Genomic DNA, 21,981 nt, shown 5'->3' on the forward strand with positions numbered 1-21,981 from the left:
GAGCAAGCCAAGAGAAACAAGATGACACCATAGTCATCAGAATATTATGCCAATATTATGTTTGAGGTTTAATCACTCATTCATGTCCAATTCTTGAGTGACCCCATTTACTGTAGCCCACCAGGCTCCTCTGTCCATGGAATTCTCCAGGCAAGAATACTGGAGTGGGTTGCCATTTCCTTCTCCAGGAGATCTTCCCGACCCAGGGATCGAGCTCACATCTCCTGCATTGAAGGCAGATTCTTTACCACTGAGCCACCTGGGAAGCTCATGCTTAAGGTAGGACTTGATAAACAAGCACTGGTGAGAGCAGAGGTAGGAGGTGTCATTCTAGGCATTAGTAGAGGGAGCAAGTGGGTAAACACAGGTGGTCTGAATTGTCAGTTATGGTGCCTATTCAGTGCTTCCAAGACCCCCTTCTGCTCCATCAGAACGGATTAGACCAGGGCTGTTTATGACTGAATTGTCCCCCTACTCCAAATTCATATGTTGAAGCCCTAGCATCCAGCTTTCTAGAATGTGACTTTATTGGGAGATGGGACATTTAAGAGGTGGGCCTGATGCAATCTGACTGGTGTCTCCTTAAGAAAAGGAGCTAAAGACATAGAGACACTAGGAAGCAGGCACAGAGGAAAGGCCATGCGAGGACAGAGGGAGAGGGCAGCTCTCTGCAAGCCAAGGAGAGGCCTCAGGAGAAAGCACACCTGCTGAAACTTTGATCTGGGATTTCCGCCTTCTGGAACTGTGAGAAAATAAGAGTTCTGGTTTTTCGATTTCTGCTGTGGGGGTCCCTAGGAAACTGATACGAGGGGTGTAGGACTGAGCCAAAGACAGGAGGGCATAGACTGGCTGTGATGCACCAAGTGGAAGATGAACGGGGGAGGAGATTTTCTCTTAGCAGGTCTGGGGAAGGAGCCAGGGATAGAGGATGAAAGGATACCAGGAACTAGAAAAGGAGCCAGGGATAGAGGATGAAAGGATACCAGGAACTAGAAAAGGAGCCAGGGATAGAGGATGAAAGGATACCAGGAACTAGAAAAGGAGCCAGGGATAGAGGATGAAAGGATACCAGGAACTAGAATCAGGATGGTGGTGAGTTGAAGCCCCAAGAGAGCCCCAAGAAACCCTAAGAAGCAAAGGGGACTAAGCCGGAGAGAAGAAAGATTAAAGAAAAAGCCAGAAAGGAGAGAGACACAATAAAGAGAGACCACTTGGCAGGAAGGGAAGGAACCTTACCCAAGAGTACTTCAGTTTCCACTATCTTCCCAGGTTGGGCCCTACCTCCTGCAGGGGAGTAACTGTCAAGGCAACTCAAGTGGATATCCAAGCTGGCAGAAGAGAAAAGAGGAATGAGCCCTTTGACAAACGTAAAGGGATGGATAAGAGCCAGGAGGCAGAATGAGTGAGGTGAGAGAAGGGGAGGAGCCACAATTTGTGGGTGATAAGGGTGTGAAGTGCCATTAACTGGCCTGAGAGCCAGTGGATGTGGTGAGTGGACCACAGGGACGCCTCGGGTCTAGTTCCCATTTGGCTCTGGAAGGTCATCATGGAAACAGGGTGGTCATTCAAAATCTATAGGCCATGCTGCTGCTGCTGCTGCTAAGTCGCTTCAGTCGTGCCCGACTCTGTGTGACCCCACAGACGGTAGCCCACCAGGCTCCCCCATCCCTGGGATTCTCCAGGCAAGAACACTGGAGTGGGTTGCCATTTCCTTCTCCAATGAAGGAAAGTGAAAAGTGAGAGTGAAGTCGCTCGGTCGTGTCCGACTCTTAGCAACCCCATGGACTGCAGCCCACCAGGCTCCTCCGTCCATGGGATTTTCCAGGCAAGAGTACTGGAGTGGGATGCCATTGCCTTCTCTGATAGGCCATGCGAGGAGATCTTAATACTTCTTAGGAGCAAGAGTCATGATTTGCCGTGATCAGAATTTGATCACTCGTTAGCTTCCTGCATCTCTCTGGGTGTCATTTGGTTCTTGGTCCCACTGACCAATGCTAGGCTCTTGTTTTGTGTCTCAAGGTCAGACTCCTGAAAGTGATGACCTGCTGGACAGGATGTCCATCATAGATGACAGATTGATGTGATTGATGACTGGCTGTTCTTGGGTCAGGTGCTCAGCCTTAGTTCAATGAGCAGTGCTCTGGGGCACAGAATCTCACAGCACCAGCATGAATGCTCACACCCTTGGCACAGTTCTGTGGGCATAGCAGACTTTCTGAGGCTTGGTCAGTCCTGTTAGTGTACTTCCCTTCCTTAAGCCCATGTCTTCTTATCCTTAAATATCAAGAGCTTGGACCACGTGATGTTTACAAGTCCTCCACATTCTGTGCTGTGTTAGCTAGGGCAACACTAGCTGCTATAACAAATAGGCCAGCACTCGACTGATTTATTATAATAGACCTTTATTTCTTGCTCATGGACAGGTGTAGAGCAGTAGTCCCCAGCCTTTTTTTGTACCAGGAACTGGTTTCATGGGAGACAATTTTTCCATGGACTGTGGAAGGGAATGGTTTTGGGGTGATTCAAACCCATTACATTTATTGTGCACTTTATTTCTATTATAACTTTGTGATATATATAATGAAATAATTATACAACTCATCATAATGCAGAATTGGTGGGAGCCCTGAGCTTGTTTTCCTGCAACTATATGGTTCTCTCTGGGGGTGATGGGAGACAGTGACACCCAAAGTGTGATACTTATGTCCAGTCTACTCCATAATCTCATTTTCACTGCTGAAAAGCCTGCTTCACAAAGATGAGGTATTGAAAATGGAAGCAGGCTCTCCAGTGCTTTTGCAGCAATCTCAGGACATTCCTCCTTGACTTTAATCCAGAATATATGGAGATTTCAAGTTGTCTCAAACATACTTTTAAGGCCACTGTCATTTGCCGTCTCAAGCCATTGATCGTCTTGTAGCATGAACAAGGTCGATTCAGCTGCCTTATTCACAATGGGTCATGGATCCATTCCTTCCCAGTTTGGGGGGTCTTCTGTGGTTGGGAAGTAATGTTTAAATTCTTTTGAAAGTTGAGATAGGTGATCACGCATCAGCTTGGAGAAAGAAGACCCTGGCTCAGTCTCTTTCAAAATCTCTGCTAATGTTTGAAACATGTCAACAATCCTGATGTTCGCTCATCACCCTCAGAATTCCAGTTTGGCTTTGAATGTAGCTACTTTATCTGCCAACTGAACACAGTTGTTACTCTCTCCTGAGATGATGGGCTGAGTTCCTCGAACAAGTTGAACAGGTTTATTGACTCATTCTGTGTCACTGAAATATGCTGCCAATGGTGACTGTTTTTCTAAAAGAAATCTCTATAACTGCTCTCACAACTCAAAAACTCTGGCCAGCAACCTACCTTTAGAAAGACATCTCATCTCTCTGTATAAGTCTTCTCTTATGAGATGAGATGCTTTGGGTTCAAATGGATGCTTTGCGTCTATCTCCTCATAGAGCTGCATGAAGAGATCTGAGTTAAGGGCATGTACTTTAATGTGGTTGATAATTTTAATCGCATTCTGCAAAGCATTGTTAAATTCAGGTGACTTTTTTCAGCTAGCCAGTATTTCTCTATGATTAACACAGTGCATAGATTCATATTCAGAAGGGAATTCTTTGACCTGAGAAGTGAAACCAGAAAGTCATCCGGTCATGGCAGCCACTTCATCTGTGCATGTAACAACACAAAGTGACCGATTCAGTTTTCCTGATATGTAAGCATTCAAATAACGCTCAAAATTCTCCAAGCCAGGCTTCAACAGTATATGAACCGTGAACTTTCAGATGTTCAAGCTGGTTTCAGAAAAGGCAGAGGAACCAGAGGTCAAATTGTCAACTTCTGTTGGATCATCAAAAAAGCAAGAGAGTTCCAGAAAAACATCTACTTATGCTTTATTGACTATGCCAAAGCCTTTGACTGTGTGGATCACCACAAACTGTGGAAAATTCTGAAAGATGGGAATACCAGACCACTTGACCTGTCTCTTGAGAAACCTGTATGCAGATCAGGAAGCAACTGTTAGAACTGGACATGGAACAACAGACTAGTTCCAAATAGGAAAAGGAGTATGTCAAGGCTATATATTGTCACCCTGCTTATTTAACTTATATGCAGAGTATATCATAAGAAACACTGGGCTGGATGATTGCTGGAAGAAATATCAATAACCTCAGATATGTAGATGGCATCCCCTTATGGCAGAAAGTGAAGAAGAACTAAAGAGCCTCTTGATGAAAGTGAAAGAGGAGAGTGAAAAAGTTGGCTTAAAGCTCAACATTCAGAAAACGAAGATCATGGCGTCTGGTCCCATCACCTCATGGCAAATAGATAGAGAAAGAGTGAAAACTACGACAGACTTTAGTTTTAGGGGCTCCAAAATCACTGCAGATGGTGACTGCTGCCATAAAAAGATGCTTGTTCCTTGGAAGAAAAGTTATGACCAACCTAGACATCATATTAAAAAGCCAAGACATTACTTTGCTGACAAAGGTCTGTCTCATCAAGGCTATGGTTTTTCCAGTAGTCATGTATGGATGTGAGAGTTGGACTACAAAGAAACCTCAGTGCTGAAGAATTGATACTTTTGAACTGTGGTGTTGGAGAAGACTCTTGAGAGTCCCTTGGACTGCAAGGTGATCCAACCAGCCCATCCTAAAGGAAATCAGTCCTGAATATTCGTTGGAAGGACTCATGCTGAAGCTGAAACTCCAATACTTTGGCCACCTGATGTGAAGTACTGACTCACTGGAAAAGACCCTGATCCTGGAAAAGATTGAAGGCGGGAGGAGAAGGGGACGACAGAGGATGAGGTGGTTGGATGGCATCACCAACTCAATGGACATGAGTTTGAGTAAACTCTGGCGGTTGGTGATGGACAGGGAGGCCTGGCGTGGTGCAGTCCACGGGGTTGCAAAGAGTCGGACATGACTGAGCGACTGGACTGAACTGAACTGAATCATTCAAAGGCTTGAACAGTTCTGCAGCTGTGGTGTTGGTCAGCAACAGAAGTGCACATAATATATCCTCAAGCACACCCTCAAAACCAGCCCTGTTGCCTTGATGCCAACGTTGGTAGACTTGTCAGTGTCAGCATTGCATGCCACAGGGACTCATGAATCCTTTCTGACAACAGAGCCTCAGCATCCCCTGCTGTTTCCTCAGTTCATCTAGTTATGGTGCCAGTTATGAAAGAGGAACATGTGCTACCATTTGAACTGCAGCCTCTCCTAAAAGTTCATGACAAATGTCCTTAGCAGCAGGCATGATGAACTCTTTAGCAAGAGTAAAGTGCTTCTTAGCTTTACCAGTGCGGTGAGCCACTAAAAATGATGCTCTCAGTGCAGACACATTGGACGAAGTGATGGCCTTCAATAATTGTTTCTGTTCTTCATGTTCATAGGTTTTTTTTTTTTCTTTTAAAAGACTCCAAAGTCTTGTCTTTTAATGCAGGGTGCTCGGTCTCCACGTGGAGAAGTAGTTTTGAAGGTTTCAGGGCTTTGTTGTGCAGCCAGTCACCACATATTACACAAACCAGGGTTGAAGAATGGGAATCACCTGTTGCAACAAACCCATAATTTAAGTTGGACTCTTGGTATTTTCTATTAAATGCAGTTTTCGTTTGCAGTCTTAGAGGCTTCTGCTCTCTCATCATTGGGTCTTTCCCCAAGCTCTCTAGCAACATTTGTTTTTTTCTCATTTTGGCTAGGGTTAGCTTTCAGGCTTCGGAGAAGGCAATGGTAACCCACTCCAGTACTCTTGCCTGGAAAATCCCATGGATGGAGGAGCCTGGTAGGCTGCAGTCCATGGGGTCACTACTAGTCGGACACGACTGAGCGACATCACTTTCACTTTTCACTTTCATGCATTGGAGAAGGAAATGGCAACCCACTCCAGTGTTCTTGCCTGGAGAATCCCAGGGATGGGGGAGCCTGGTGGGCTGCCATCTATGGGGGCACACAAAGTCGGACATGACTGAAGCGACTTAGCAGCAGCAGCAGCAGCAGCTTGCAGACTTACCAAAACTGTGACTGAGACAAGTGTTCAGTGCAGGAAAGAGGCCTGGATGGGAGTGGTAAATGAAATAATGAGTGGGCCATGCACAGACTAAAATAGGTCAGATTCTGACTTAAAGCCTGCCACCAGTTGCAACTTGTCACTTGCCTCTGTCTGATAGGTTTTGATATGAGTCTGCAAGCAATTGATTTATTATGGTCTCTGTGCAGCCAAGCCTGTCTAATGATAATCTGTATTTGCAGCCAATCCCCAGCTAGCATCACCACCTCAGCTCCTCCTCAGATCACTAGGTATTCAGGTCTCACAAGGAGTGCACAGCCTAGATCCCTCACATGTCCAGTTCACAGTAGGGTTTGCACTACTATGAGAATCAGATGCCACTGCTGATCTGACAGGAGATGGAGCTCAGGCAGTAATGCAGGTGATGGGGAGTGCCTGTAAATACAGGTGAAGCTTTGCTTGCCTGCCTGTTGCTCACCTCCTGCTGTGTGGCCCGGGTCCTAACAGGCCATGGCCCAGTACCAGTCTGTGACTCAGGCGTTGGGGACCCCTGGTATAGAGGACAGTTTCCTCTACATGGTGATCCAGGGACCTAGGCTCCTTCCCTCCCATTCCTTTCAGGCCTTTGAATCCTAAACCAGCAGGTGGGGAAGGAGAGGGTAGAAAAACATACTTGCTTCTTAACTGTCTTAGCCCGGAAGTAATGCACGTCACTTCTCTCACATTCCATTGGTAGCCTTGGTCCCATGTTTGTTCCTAGATGCTGGAGTGGGCTGGGAAATATGCCCCTTGGTTGGGCAGGTCCTTGCCAGCAGCAGCTTCACTTTATGGCAGGGGAGTAGGAATTCCTGGTGGACAGCTAGCCCTGGTTCTGCTACAGGAGTAGGGTTCTGTTTTGAATTTGTCTCTAGCCCCTCCTCCCAGCAAATGGTCTTGTTTCTAGAGAGAATCTTGAAGGCAGTGGTCCTAATTTCCTAGTTTATTGCCTTGAGGCAGAGTAGGCAGAGTCCTTCTTTATTGCCTGTAATAATTTTTACAGCTAGCTAAAGAGGCCTCAACTGCTGAAGAAAGCTTCAGTATCTCAATGAGCCAGTGCCCACCGCCAGCAGGGACTCAAAGAGATTGCAGGAGTCTTAGAAAGAGAAAATCGGAGGGCAGTTCCTGATTTTGAATGAGAAATCATGGGAAGGGTGGAAGAGCCGAAGAATAGCCAGTAGTGTTCCCAAACAAGGAAGGAGGCCACCACCTACTGTCATTTCTCTGGTAAATATTTGACTAGATATTTGTTTTTGTCTGAGGAATTTTGGATGATGTGACAGAAACTGGGCAGAACATCAGAATACCAGAAGCTCTCAACAACAAGCCAGAGAAGCCCAAAGAACAATTCAGAGAAGCAGATTGCTCAGCAGGGTGGCAAGCAGTGCTTTTCCACCAAGATGTTTCCCCCAAATGCAAGGTGAGTTATCAGGGCCCAGCTTGAGACAAGTCATGCTGGACAACTGCGTTTTCCTGGCAACTGTCTTCTTTTTTAATTAAAAAAGTAATTTTTTTAATAAAAGAAGTACTTTAATTGAAGTACAGTTGATGTACAATATTAGTTACAGTTGCACAATGTAGTGATTCATAATTTTTAAAGGTTGTACTCTATAGTTATAGAATATAGACTATATTCCATATGAAAGTGAAGTCACTCAGTTGTATCCAACTCTTTGTGACCCCATGGACTGTAGCCCACCAGGCTCCTCTGTCCATGGGCTTTTCCAGGCAAGAGTACTGGAGTGGGTTGCCATTGCCTTCTCCGGGGGATCTTCCCAACCCAGGGATTGAACCCAGGTCTCCTGCATTGCAGGCAGACGCTTTACTGTCTGAGCTAGTAGGGAAGCCCTATGTTCCCTATGTTGTACAATATATCCTTGTAGTTTATTTTATGCATAATAGTTTGTACCTCTTAATTTCCTACCCCTGTTTTGCTCCTCTCTACTTCCTTCTCGCCGCTGCATGCATGCAGGTGTCAAGTCATTTCAGTTGTGTCCGACTCTTTGCAACCCTATGGACCATAGCCAGCTAGGCTCCTCTGTCCGTGGGATTCTCTAGGCAAGAATACCAGAGTGGGTCGCCATGCCCTTCCCCAGGGGATCTCCTCCACCCAGGGATCAAAGCCACATCTTTTACGTCTCCTGCATTGGCAGACAGGTTCTTTATGCCTAGTGCCACCTGTGAAGCCCTCCCTCTCACCACTGGTAACCACTAATTTGTTCTCTATGTCTATGGGTCTGGTTTTTTGTTGCTGTTGTTGTTATATTCACTAATTTGTTGCATTTTTCAGATTCTACGTATACGTGATATCAATTGATATTTGTCTTTCTCTGTCTGACTTATTTCACTTAGCATAACTTCCAAGTTCACCCATATTGTTGCAAATGGCAAGCATCTTGTCCTTTTTGTGGCTGAAAAGGATATCTTCCTTATCCATTCATCTGTTGATGGACACTTGAGCTGCTTCCATATCTTGGCTGTTGTGAATAGTACTACTACAAACGTTGTGGTGCATGTGTCCTTTCAACTTAGTGTGTTTGTTGTTTTCAGATATATTCCCAAAAGTGAAATTGCTAGGTCATATGGTAGTCTATTTTTAGTTTTTTGAGAAACCTGGTGACTGTCTTTGCTATTGGTCCTTCATGGAACCGGGAAGAAGGCATGATCTATGTAATTTGGCAGGGGGCACTGAGCAGAGAACCACAGATAGGTTCTTGGGTCAGTGAACAGATTTCAGTTTGCCTTCATTCTGAAGTTACAGAATGGGAAGAGCCCAGAGGATCTGGGTTTGGAACCTGGCTCTGTAGTTTTTAGTAGATCTTAAAGCCTCCATTTTCTCATCTATTAATCAGTTTCCTCACCTATTAACCCCTGTCCTAACCCATAGCTTTGTAAAGATCATATGAGAAAAGAATATGAAAGGCATTTGAGAGCTGTAAAGTCATGTCTAGATGTCATGAATTAAGAATTCTCACTCAAACATTTAAACTTAAACATTTCATCTTAAATGATTCTAAAACTAAAAAGACTACTCAAAAAGGAGAACCATTGCTTCCTGGTATCAGGGGATTCTCTGTTTAGATTGTTGCAAGATGTTATTGTGGGGAAGGAAAAAATAATATTTCCTCTATTCTTCTAGGTTCTTGACCAAGATACTCCTATAATAAAAAAAGATTAACAGGAGATAAACAAACGTTTAATAACATGTATACCTTCTGTATGAGCTCCCCAGGTGGTGCTAGTGGTAAAGAACCTGCCAGCCGATGCAGGAGATATAAGAGGCACAAGTTTGATTACTGGGTCAGGAAGATCCCCTGGAGGAGGGCATGGTAACCCACTCCAGTATTCTTGCCTGGAGAATCCCATGGACAGAGGAGCCCGGCAGGCTAGAGTCCATAGAGTCACACCGAGTTGGACACAACTGGGGCAACTTAGCACACGTGCACGTGTATACCTCCTGAATATGTAGGAGACCCAGGAAAACTGAGTTAACTCTCCCAATGACTGAAGCTGTCACTGTAAATACCATTTGCAGCTAAAGACAAAAAAAGATGTTAGGGTGAGGAGTCAGGTATAAGAAGTTATTAGGAAAAGCACAGTAAACAAGGGTAAGGTAATAAAAGAAATAAAAATGAATGGTGCTTTTTAGGACAGTTAAGAATGGAAGGGAGCCAAAAAAAAAGGGGGGGCCTTTGTCTTCTTCAATCACCCATTTTTTGCATGGCAACTCTACCTGAACTTGCCAGACATGGGTGAAAACATTTCCATACACTCTCTCCAAAGGAGGGTAGCTACCAGATGCAGACCATTCTTCTCTGAACAGTAAGCTCCAATTGAAGGGGTAAGGTCAAGGCAAAGGAGAATAAACAGAGATCTGCACACCCAGAGGAGGAAACAGAGAGGCCCTGGGAGAAGATGGAACAAAGAATCAGGCCAGAGACGAAAGGCCAATCAATAGCTCATCTTAAAGTTATCATGTGTGTTTGAGTCCCCCCAAGAACAAGTGATAGTCTCCCTCTGACTGGTGTACTCTGAGGATCCAGTGAGACCTTGGTGATGAGGGTTCTTTATAAACTGTAAAGCTCTGTTATTACTACAGTGCCCTGCTCAAGACAGGAAAATTCTTGCAGTCCTTCTGCCCTGGGAAAGAGCTCTGTTCCTGACTTGGCTGAGCTGATTCTGTCTCTCTGAGTCAGTTGACCAGCTGGTTAAACAGTGGAGTCAAGACACCCAGCCAGGAGTCCAGCTCCTTGGTTCAGTGGCTCCTGTGTCTCTTGATAATGTCAGACCCCACATCCAGGAGGGACCCCAGGGTCTTCTGGGGGCCAGGCTGCTGCCTGGAATACTCCACTCCCACCTCATGAAACAGCATCTGTGGGAAGCAGTCGTAGGGAAGGTGGAAGCAGGCCCGAGGCGCAGCAAGCATGGTACTTGTCAGTTAACAAATCACCATTCCTATCCATCCTCTAAGGATCTAGGAAAGTGCTGGCATCCCATCCATTCTACAGATAAAGCAACCAAGGATTCAACAGGAGAAATGATTCACCTCAGCTCACGAGGTTTCTAACTCCAATCCCAGGCTTTTCCTCTGGGTAGATCTGAGGACTCACACATGCATGAAAACAGCCCATACACACCCTCTGATGGAGGTTACCAACCAGAGCTGATCATTCCCAGCTGTACATGCGTGCATGTTCAGTCACTTCAGTTGTGTCTTACTATTTGCTACCCCATGGACTATAGCTCACCAGGCTCCTCTGTCCATGGGGTTCTCTAGGCAAGAAGACAGGAGTGGGTTGCCATGCCCTCCTCCAAGGGATCTTCCTGACCCAGGGATCGAACCTGAATCTCTTGCATCTCCTGCATTGCAGGCAGATTCTTTACCTACTAAGTCACCTGGGAAGCCCCATCCTAGCTGTCCAGCAAGGTCCAGATGAATGGGAGTAGTCATGGCAAAGGAGGAAAAAACCGATTTGGACACACAAAGCAGACAGACAATGGCCCTGGGGAAAAAATGGAATCAAAACAGGGTTATCAGTGTGTCTCTCATTGTAGAACTTCCCCTGATTCTCAGAGAGTCACTGAAAGCAACAGACAGGGATAGAGCAGCAGGCAGTGGAGAGAGAAACAGACAGAAAGGCACATTGGATTGACTTTCTGGGGAAGCTGTCAGAGGCAAGCTGAGGGGGATGCAGACTCAGCTGCTCACTGGCTGGGGAAGCTTGGATGTGTTTCCTTACCTTCGGGTGCTTCAGTTTTCTCATAGGTGAAATGGGGTGATAATAGTACCTCTCACAGGGCTATCATGAAGCTGAAATTAGCTAATAAAAGCGTAGCCCCGAGGGATAGCTTGGCATACTGTAGGCCCTTGAGAAAGGCTAACTTTCCGTCTATCCATTTAGGAAGCATTAGTGGGCACCAGGGTTTGCCTGGTGGCTCAGACAGTAAAGAGTCTGCCTGCAACTTGGGACACCCGGGCTTGATCCTTGGATTGGGAAGATCCCCTGGAGGGAGGTATGGCAACCCACTCCAGTATTCTTGCCTGGAGAATCCCAGGGAAAGAGGAGCCTGGTGGGCTATAGTCCATGAGGTCGAAAAGAGTTGGACACGACTGAATGACTAAGCATAGTGGGCACCTGTTGTTGCCACGTGCTGGGTCAGAGGCCGAACACATAAGAAGAATGAGGAAGGTCCCTGCCCCTAGGGAGCACCTCCTCCAGTGGGGGACACAGATGTATGAAGACTTCCACAGAGTGGGCTCCCTGCTGTGATTGTGGACTGAGTCCCAAACAGTCCAACTATCTCAGTTCACAAGTAACCAAACTGAGACCCTGGGCTCATCTGAGACTAGGAAGCCATGGCACTTTAAGGAGCAGGGCTGGGTGGGCTCAAAGTGGTATTTCCTGGCCAGGTGCCTTTCTTTACATGAGGGCCTCAGAGGAGGCTGGCAGCTCCAGAGGACAGAGGGGCCACTCTGGGCAAGATGACTGTGTTCTGTCTGCCCCGTCCCCCCAACCTGTAGCGTGGAGCAGGACACTGATCACGGGGCCAGGTGTGCAGAGCACTCAGGCTACTGGTTAACCAGGTGAAGGACTTCAGTCCACTGTGTGATCAGGAACCCAGGGCAGGGGAGTCCCAGACACTCCCTCACCTAGCAAGAGGCCAGGGACTCCAGGTCAGCTGCCCATGGACGTGCACTGGATTGGAGCTGAGGGGGCACTCAGTCTGGAGAGGGCTGACCCCAGATGCTCTGAGGACAGAGGAGCAGATGGGGTCTGGCATATGAGGAGGTAGAAACAGCCAATGAGTGTCCCTCTCCAACCCAAGAAAGAAACCTTTTCTTTGGTCCAAAAGCAGGGAATTGTACTGATAGAATAGGTTATCACAGACAATTTACAGATAACAAATATACAATGATCTTTCTTGCAAACTGCACAGACCCAATTAAATCTCACAGAATTCTTTCATTGATTTTTGCCAGAACTCTTGTATATGTAGTCAACCTGCCATTGACCCATGAGTTTATTTCCGACATGAGTGTTGGTTGATATATTTATTGACATTAATGAGTAAGACAAACGTGCAACAGTGGAAACTAGGTGTGAGTCAGAATTCCATTTGCCAGAAACTCCTTTTTGGATGAATGAGATAAGAATTTTAAATTCTAGAAGAATATTTCCTTTTTTTTTTTTGCTATTGATAATGTAATGGCTACAAACATGTTTAAATTTAATCTGTCTTGTTAACATTTTCTCTGCCACTTTCTAGACAGTCTCAGAACATAAGCCAGAGCCTGATTTGTAGTGCTCCCCCATCTCCCTGATGTAAATACTCCCAACCTGGCTGATTTCAAGCTATTGATGTGATGTTGCTGAATGGGGGTGTGAAGGGAGGCACGGAAGTAGCACAGTCCATAACATAGAGTTTTCATCCTGCACATATAACCTCCAGAGATAAATCACAGCAAAAGGTAGCAAAGTAATTAGGAGGTGATGGGTTTTCAGGCTTTACTACTTTCCTTTTTAATAATTTATTTAATTATGCACTTATATATTTTAATTTTTACCAGTGGTGGTATTTACAAACTGGCTTGCAAAATTCCTGATAATATGACAGTCCTAAGCTGATACAAGCCAGCTTGAGCATACTATCACATCTGCCTCCAGCTCCAGGCAGGACTAGGAGGAGACTGTGTGTTAGGGGATTGAAGGGATTCACAAAGATGGGGCTGGGCTGACTCCAGAGACCCTGGCACACAGGCTGCCTCATTGCTGGAGGCATCACATGGACAGGCATGCTCATGCACACACATGCACACACACACAGTGCACACACCTCTTCCTCCTTCTCAACCCTTCTCTGCACTCAGCAGTGGGAACCAGTTCCCTTTTTTCTGCCCCCAGGGTGGCTGGTGCCACACTCACTGAGCACCTTGAGCTGGACTTGGAATAACCTGGGCTTTGTGACGTTTTCTGCTCACTGGCTCTCTTTGGGCCTCAACTTCCTGAGGGAAGTTCCCATGGAATTTAACAAACACGCCCTAATCCTGTCTGTGCCAGGTGCTGGACTGGATTTAGGATCAGAGATGAGTCAGCCACAGCCCGGAAGGTCAGCGAACTCTCGGAGCTCTGAGGAGCCACGTGAGCTAGCAGCAGGGGCTGGGAGGATGGTGCCTAGCTCCCAGCCTCGCCTCCTCCTGGGCCAGTTAGGAAACCTCTCCTGGCTCCAGTTCCTCATTTTGAAAAGGAGTTATTACAATCTGCTACTTGTAAAGACTACATAAGATAACATAAAATAGAATTCCTAAGGAGATAGTGATGCATAATAAAGTGACATCAGTCGATAAAAGCTATTATCATATGTTTGATGACTGTAGAGTGATACCATTAGGACCAAAGGAAGCACGACTGTGGGGCACAGAGACACCGTATTGCCCCCAGCAGGCGATCAGCACGGGAGTGTCAGAGAAAGAAGTTAGGAATGCAGATGACCTGTGCTCTAGATGTATCAGTTTTGTGTCATTGCTTGGACTCATCCTCATTACTTTTAATTTTCAATCTTTATTTTTTGTTTATTAAACAATTTTTAAATTTTCTATCTTTTTAATTAATGAAAAATTTATCATTTATACCCCGTCATAGAACAAATCTTGCATATTTTCACTTTATGCTGATTCTTGGGCAGCTTCCCTTCAGAATGGTGTTTTGTTATTCTGGGACCTGAGCAAAAAACCTCCAGTCTTTTCCCTGATTACAAAACCCAGTCATTCACTCAGCGTATGTTCATTGCTGCCTACTTTGTGTTAAGCACTGTTCTAAGCAGTTGCCAAGCACTACATCTATGCAGTACCCTTGGACAATTCGGGAAAATCACTTTTAAAAAGTAGAATGGACTCAAATCCCACTACACAGAGATAACCACTCTTCACAACTTGGGATCATGTTGTTTTATAATATGTTTCCCTTAACAATATATCACAAACACAGTTCTAAGCTGTCATCTGTGGAAATTGGATTTTCTACATTTGGGGGTGCTGTTTTGTGGTTCACCCCTCAACAGATCTGCCCCAACAGCCCTGGACCCATTAGGAAGTAGTGTGAGTCTCAGAGACCAAGAAGGGGGTCTCAGTGGCCTTCTAACTTGGGTTGACCCCAAGTCAAGGTCACCTGTTCATGCTGGAGGGGACACATAGATAGAGCCCTTATTTAGAGAGCTCCACTCTCTACTCTGTCTGAGCTCACCTGCTTCTAGCCACTGCCAGACTAACTCTCGTCTCAGCCCTCCAAGCAGGAGGCAGGTCCAGCAGTGAATATGTGCAGGCAGAGTCACCCCACAGAAAGAGATCTGAGTCTGTATATTCTGACATGAGAAATTGCCCTTAAAATCTTTCCCTTTCTTTTGTTGATTAAATGAAGAAATCAATCAAATCAGACAACCTTAGTCTGATCCCATTTTTGCTTGAAACTACAGGTTACAAAAACATAATTATGGAAGGGAAAAGGGCTTTTATTAGTACTTTTTACATTTGTAAATATTCTGAATATTTTACAATAAGCATATATTACACTTAAAATGTTAAGCACACATAGGAGGGAGGGAGGAAGAATGAAATTTTTAGCATTCTAGTACATGTCCCCAGTCATCTCTCTGATTATTTCCTTAGTGTATATTTTTTAGAATTAGAATTCCTAGAAGTGGAATTGCTGTATTTTAACAGCACTCGGTATATATTGCAAAATTAATCCTCAGAATGGCTATATCTCCTTGCACTTTGATTATCAGTAAATGAATACCAACTTGTCTCGACCTTCAGTAATTCTGAGTAGTATTGTCAATAATTCCCACTTTAATAGATAAGACAGGATCTTCCCTGGAGGTCCAGTGTTGTCCTAATGGTCTGGAAGTGAGTGACGAGAATGAAGACAGAACACAAAATCTGATGCAATGGGTCAGGGGACCTGCAGCCTCTATTGGACTGAGGTGCAGAGTCCACTCTGAGTCCAGCTTTTATTCCGAATTGCAGACTACAAGGCTTCTTTTTATCTTATCTTTCCCAAGACACTACACTGACATAGTCCAGATTTCCTTGTTTTTACCCCAGGCCTCTCATTTTTGGGCTAGTCTCAGAAACAATCAGCAAGTGCGTAGGCAGCGTTCATGCCTGACACTGACCCAAAGTTACAAGGTCCATGCTTTCATGATCCCAGTCATACTCCCTTCTGAGTCTGGCCTTGGGGGTTTGTATCAAGATTATTCTTCAGAAAAACATGAAAATAATCATTAACAGTTTCTTAATATCTGTTTTTCCAGGTGCTATTTCTGTGGAATTTCTCAAAGCTGTGAAAGTACATTGTTAGGAATTCCCACTACGTCTTCCCCCCTTTTGTTTTTTCAGGAGTAGATATGCCGTCTGAGCAACTTTTTTCTTCATCAATTCTCATGCATCTGAGGACTAGACACAAAACAGTTAAAAACATACATCCTGATATAATAGTACCAAGCAATCTTCCTCCTGAAGTTTTAATCCACATCATGGGGTTAAGTTTATGTAAGCTTTCCTCAATTTCTTCAAATAAATCAGTTTCTGGGAGTAATTGTAAACGAGCATTCTGCATATTAGAAATAGTAGGCATAATTGGGAAATATCTAAGGATAAATTATTACGAACATGTCCCCTCAAATGTTTAATTGATCCCAAGTATATGCACTTTGATTATATTTATGAGGTGTGACACAAAATAAAGAGATATTCCAATCACACTTAAGATGAATTTGTGATTTAAAATTTTGTACTTCGTCCCCTAGTAGGAAAACTGCATTTTCTAAATCAATCAATCGTTCGTTAATTTCTTGGCCTATGTGGGTTTGACTTCCCCAGGCAGAACTTGCATCTTGGTGCCACTGCTGTACAAATGGAGTCGTTTGTATAGTTTGATGCAATGCCACTCTAGCTACTGCTGCGGTCAGGGCTATAGCAATAATTCCCACAATAGCTGCTATAAGGAGTCCAATAAACTTTTTGGAACGTTGTAGTACTTTCTTTATAACCTTTAAAAGAGCACGTGTGTTTCTGGAAAGCCTTCCTAAGATCTGGTTTGATTTACTGGAAGCCATATTCCCAATCTCCTTCTCAATATAACAAATGAGTGATTAGAATTATAAAGTGAAGAATTTAAGCAAATATATAATTTGCAATCCTGGAAAGAAAGTTCTTGTACACTTTCATTGATAGAAATTGTTCCTTTCAAGAGCACATAAGAATTTCTCACACAAGACTGAATATAAAATGTCCAGTTTGTACTGGTATTAAATGTCAATAAATAATGAGTTTTATCAGAATAATGTCCATCCCAAATTTGGAACTTTTTAAGACTTAAAGCCAATCTCCAAATCTCTCCTTGCCCTCTTCCTTTATCCAATGGTGGGAAGGGGGGTGACAAGCCACTAACATGCCATATAATTGGATGATCTGAATGAGTGGTAATACTAGTATGGTCAAAGACTTTATGCACCTGCCAATGCAGCCTTCTGTGAGGACTGCAGGACTGATTTTGATGACAGCGATTAGAGACTGCATACCCCTTAGGGGACCAGTCCCATACAATTCCATAGGAACCATTAATCAAATCCCTCAGTGCAACAGAGGTCAGGTCCCCTGACCCATTGCACCAGATTTCCTGTTCTTCATTCTCATCGCTCGCTCCCGGACCATTAGGGCAACAGTCCGGTGGCTAATATTCCATGCTCCCAATGCAGGGGACCCAGGTTCAATCCCTGGTCAGGGAACAAAATCCCACATGTCCCAACTTAGAGTTGACATGCTGCAACTGAAGATCCCACATGCTGCAACAGAGACTAAAGACCCCGCATGCGGCAGCTAAGACCCCGTGCAGCCATGCAAATGGATAAACACTAAAAATAGATAAGGTAGCATTTCATCTTAATTTCTGCTTGTATTACTAGTTGAAATTTTAAGAATTTATTGAATGTTTGTATCTCTTCCCTTGCTGGTGGCTTACTACTCTTTGGATGGTTTTGTTCTTGTGGTGTTTTAATTTGGGTCTTTATTTCAATTTTTTCTTTTCCTGTGGTTTGCTGGAGTGATTGAATTCTTATTTCTTCATATTCACTTTTTAGTACATTGATTTGCTTTCCATTTATATCCTTCTGGTAGCTAACTGTGGACTTTTAACATACTTACTTAGAATTATATTTTACTTATAAATCCCAGAAAAATAAAACAGATTTCTACACCATCCTCCTAAACATGACAAGAACTTGGTCCTCATTTCACTTCCCTTTATATCTACACATGTTCCTACCCTTCCATGTGAGGTATCATCTGGTATTTCAACTCCACATTGACATCTCAAACATTTTATTTCACAATAATTACTTATCTAGATATTTCCCCCCTAATTCCTCCATTTGTTGTTGCTTTTAAATACTTCCCCTTCCTCCTAGATTCATTTTTCTTCTTAATTGAGAATTTTTTCCAGTATTGGTCTTTTTGGGTCCTTGTGTTTCTAACAATGTGTTTGTTCATATATATGTGTGTGTGTGTTAATATATATGTGTGTGTGTTTAAAATTCTGTGCTCGGGAATAATGGGAAGTTTTGCTAATTTCTTTGCTTATTGTGACTTTTTGCATCCCTCTACTTCTTCCTAGGGGGCTTCCCTGGTGGCTCAGTGGTAAAGAATCTGCCTGCAGTGCAGGAGATACAGGTCCGATCCCTGGGTCAAGAAAATCCTCTGGAGAAGGAAATAACAACCCACTCCAGTATTCTTGCCTGGGAAATCCAATGGACAAAAGAGTCTGGTGGGCTACAGCCCATGGAGTCGCCAAGAGTTGGACATGGCTTAGCGACTAAACAACAACAATAACTTCCTCCTAGGTTCATTCTTCTTGTGGACAATTTCCACTACACTGTGTCTCAAAGAAGTTCTGTATTAGCTTCATTTCCTCAGGAGTAAGCACCTCTGTCTGTTGAATTTTTGGCTCCCTTTCATAGTGTAATCTTTCCTCATGTTTGATGGCTCTGGATTGGGTGCTTATCTTTGTGATAGAGCTTTCCACTGGGATATTTATTGGGGTGTGCGTGGCAGCTGCAGCAGCAGCTAATACTAAAGTGTGCTTTCCGTGCAGCAGGGTAGAGTTGGGAAGTGCCGACAGAGGAGGTACCTCAGCAGCAGATCTTCATCCAAAGAGCCTGGTCCCTCCCAGGTGCCACCTGTGATCTGGGCACTGCCTTTTCTCTCTGATGCATGCATACTATTCCCAGAGAGATAAACTCCCTGCCCCTGGCTGATCAGCATGGTGAGAGGACACTTGGGTCTGTGGCCCCCAACTCTTCATTTTGTGGTCTGTCAGCAGCCCCTACCTGTGTCAGCCTCTTGCATGTGGATGCAGAGCACTTTCTTCATGGTCACAGTCTGCAGCCATGCTGGCTGATGCTTCTTCTCTTTGATCTTGTCCTAATTGCACTCCATCATTCAGCGTCTTCTAATAGACTTCTTTCCTGCTTTCAAATATGGCTACTTTTTCCTTTCTTTTAAATTTTGAGGCTTTTGTATAAGATGGGGAGACTGATGTATGTGCTCAATTTACCTTCCAAAAAATGGAGTTCTGACTTTTACAGTTCTATCACATTTCTAACAGCATGAGTTCCCACCACCACTACCCCAACACTTCTAGGATATTTCAGTCCTCTGGTTTAGACATCACCATGGAGTACTGGAATCGCAAAGAATTTCAAGGGAATATGTTATGCTCTGGCTTCCCAGGTGGCAGTAGTGGTAAAGAACCCACTTGCCAATGCAGGAGACAAGAGATGCGGGTTCAATCTCTAGGTGGAGAAGATTCCCCAGAGGAGGGAATGACAACCTGCTCCAGTATTCTTGCCAGGAGAACCCCACGGACAGAGGAGGCTGTCAGGCTGTATATGGTCTATAGGGTTGCAAAGAGTTGGACACGACTGAAGTGACCTAGCACCCACACACACGTTATGTTCATGGGTTTCCCTGAGACTTCTGAGGGGAAAACTGGCCAGGAGGGAAGTCTGGGGAATGGCCAGATGGATGCTGCAGGAGTGGGGCACAGAGTGAGCAAGGATCTGGAGGGTGAGCATGTGCTGAGGTGGTGCAGTGCAAGTCGGAGTGGTGAGAAAAACTGTGCTGGGACCCCAGGAGGAGCAGGTCCCTCTCAAAGAGAGCCCACAAGCCTGCTGTCATGTGTTCCAGACAGGAGACCCAGCAGCCCTGTCCTGCAGGCTGTGAGGTCTGGAGAGGACAAAGTCCATAGCCTGCCATCCAGATGACTGCTGTCCTGCCCCAGTAGCCCAGCAGTGAATCAGAGTGAGCAGATTCTTCTTGACCTCTGATTATGAAAAACCATGTCGAAAGACTGCTTTCCTGTGACGTTTCTGGAGCTTAAATCTCAGGACCTCTCACTTGCAGGACCCTACCAAGGCTCTGGGAGGGTGGGAGGCACCTTGGTTAACTGTTTACATGGTGATGAATTTTCTTTAAAATATGAGCAGGTAAGATATTTTTGTAGTTTTATTTGAAAAGGACATCCAAATGATAAGCTTTGCGCTCCAAGGAAACCTGAATCTGTCCTGGTCTATGTCACCAAGAAAGGAAGGAGTTAGAGCCAGTCAGTAGGACAGTTGTATAGATAATTAAGCTGGAGAAAGAGTTATGAAAGATTAATCCACTTAGGGAAGACACATCACAGGTGAGCAGCACTGACTCAGATAGTGACGTTAAAAAAGATCAGATGATCTCAGTGGGCTACAAGTCAAATTCCTGACAGTGATGCTCAAGGCTGAAGGGTCAATGAACACAACAGTGACTGATGATGTGAATGAGTATTTTGGCTGTTTTTCAGGACCAGGCAGCTAAACGGCACTTGTGACAGCTCAGTGGACACGGAGCTCTTCCTCCATTACTCCCTCATCCCATCAGTAAGTGAAGGCAGAGGAGGGCCAGTGAGGGGAGAGCAGGGGAGCCACCCCCCATACACAGGCTTCCACAGGGGTCTGAATAGGTCAGCAGAGACTTGCTGACTTACATTATGCACCAAAAACACAGGCAGAAGAAGGCTTTGAAGGTCCCCAGAGTCAGGAACACTGACTTGTAGGGAAGTCAAAATAGGTTTTCCTGAAGAAGCAATGCTGGAGCTGAGGTCTGTTGGAAGATGTAGTAAAGAACATTTCAAGCAAAAAGAGGAGAGGTTGTGCAAAGGCTCCATGGGGGCAGGGAACATGGAGATTGTGAGGAGCTGAGAAGGCAAGTGGGGCTGGAGTGGAGAATGAGGTAGAAGTGTCTGGGGAGGTGGGGCAGGGCCAGGTTCTGTGTGAAGGAGATTTGTCTTTGTTCTAGATACGATGGGGAGTAATTGGAGGATTTCTGGCATGAGTATGGTGGGATCCGATTTATGTGTTGAAACGATCACTCTGGTTGCAAGTGGGGATCTGGTTGGAGGCAAGCAAGAGAGGAGAGAGGAAGACCAATGAGGGGATGGTTGCAGAGGTCCAGGTGAGGTAATTTTACATCATCCTAGATGATGGTGGTCAACTAGAGATGTTCAGAAGGTAAAATCAATAGGACCTACTAACAGGTTGGTTAGAGAGGTAAGGGAGCGAATGATGCTTCCGTTTCTGATTTGCACAGTTGGAAGGATGGTGGTATTTGCCATTCACTTGTTAAGGAAAATTAGAAGAGATCCAAGTTTGGTGCAGGTAAAGGAACAGGACAGGGAGGAAACTCATGAGTTCCATTTAAGACATACAATTTAAGAAGCATTCAACACATCAAAAAGAAATACTAACTGTGCAGTTGGACATACAATTCTGGACCAAGTCTGGGCTGGCAATTTAAGTTTGTGAGTCTTCTATGTATTTGGTGGCCATGGAAAGCATGGACATGGGTAGGATCACTGAGGAAGAGAGAGTCAGAGAGTAAGAGGAGCGGTCCTTGGAGTGAACCCTGAGGACCTCCGCATCCAGCGGCTGGGTAAAGAATGATCCAGCAAAGGAGACTGAGAAGTACTGGAAGAAAACCAGAAAAGTGTGGCTGACAGAAGCATAGAGAGGAGAGTATTTCAAAGAGGAGGAAAAGGTCAACAGTGATGCTGCTGAGAGGCCAAGCAGACCTGGCTTAATGTTTACGTTTGGGTTGAGCAACAAGGTGGTAATTAGTGACTTTGACCAGCACTGCTTCCGTGGAGTGATGGTGGTAGAAGCCAGGTTAGGGGGTCGAAGAGCAAGTGAGAGGTCAGGAAATGGAGATGGCAAGTGTCGATAATTCTTGGGATACTTCTAGTAAAAGGAAAACAGGAAAGGGGCATCAAGTATCGGAGAGATGACTGAATCACAGGAATAAAAAGCAAAGAAGGATTTGCCACCTAACAATTATCTGTTTGT

At 44.8% G+C, this 21,981-nt stretch overlaps 1 protein-coding gene across 1 annotated transcript in view; it reads left to right on the forward strand.

The window, feature by feature from the left end:
- Nucleotides 1-7,366: 7,366 nt before the first annotated feature.
- LOC120853034 (stimulated by retinoic acid gene 6 protein-like) overlaps nt 7,367-21,981 on the forward strand; it is a 41,126-nt gene continuing 26,511 nt past the window's right edge. Inside the window, exons 1-2 of the mRNA XM_040226651.1 lie at nt 7,367-7,474; nt 20,445-20,520. Of these exons, the coding sequence (XP_040082585.1) occupies nt 7,455-7,474; nt 20,445-20,520 (96 nt within the window). The 5' untranslated portion in view covers nt 7,367-7,454. The remainder of the gene's footprint in view (nt 7,475-20,444; nt 20,521-21,981) is intronic.

The sequence above is a fragment of the Oryx dammah genome, unplaced genomic scaffold (assembly GCF_014754425.2).
Source record: "Oryx dammah isolate SB20612 unplaced genomic scaffold, SCBI_Odam_1.1 HiC_scaffold_1, whole genome shotgun sequence".
Lineage (NCBI taxonomy): Eukaryota > Metazoa > Chordata > Mammalia > Artiodactyla > Bovidae > Oryx > Oryx dammah.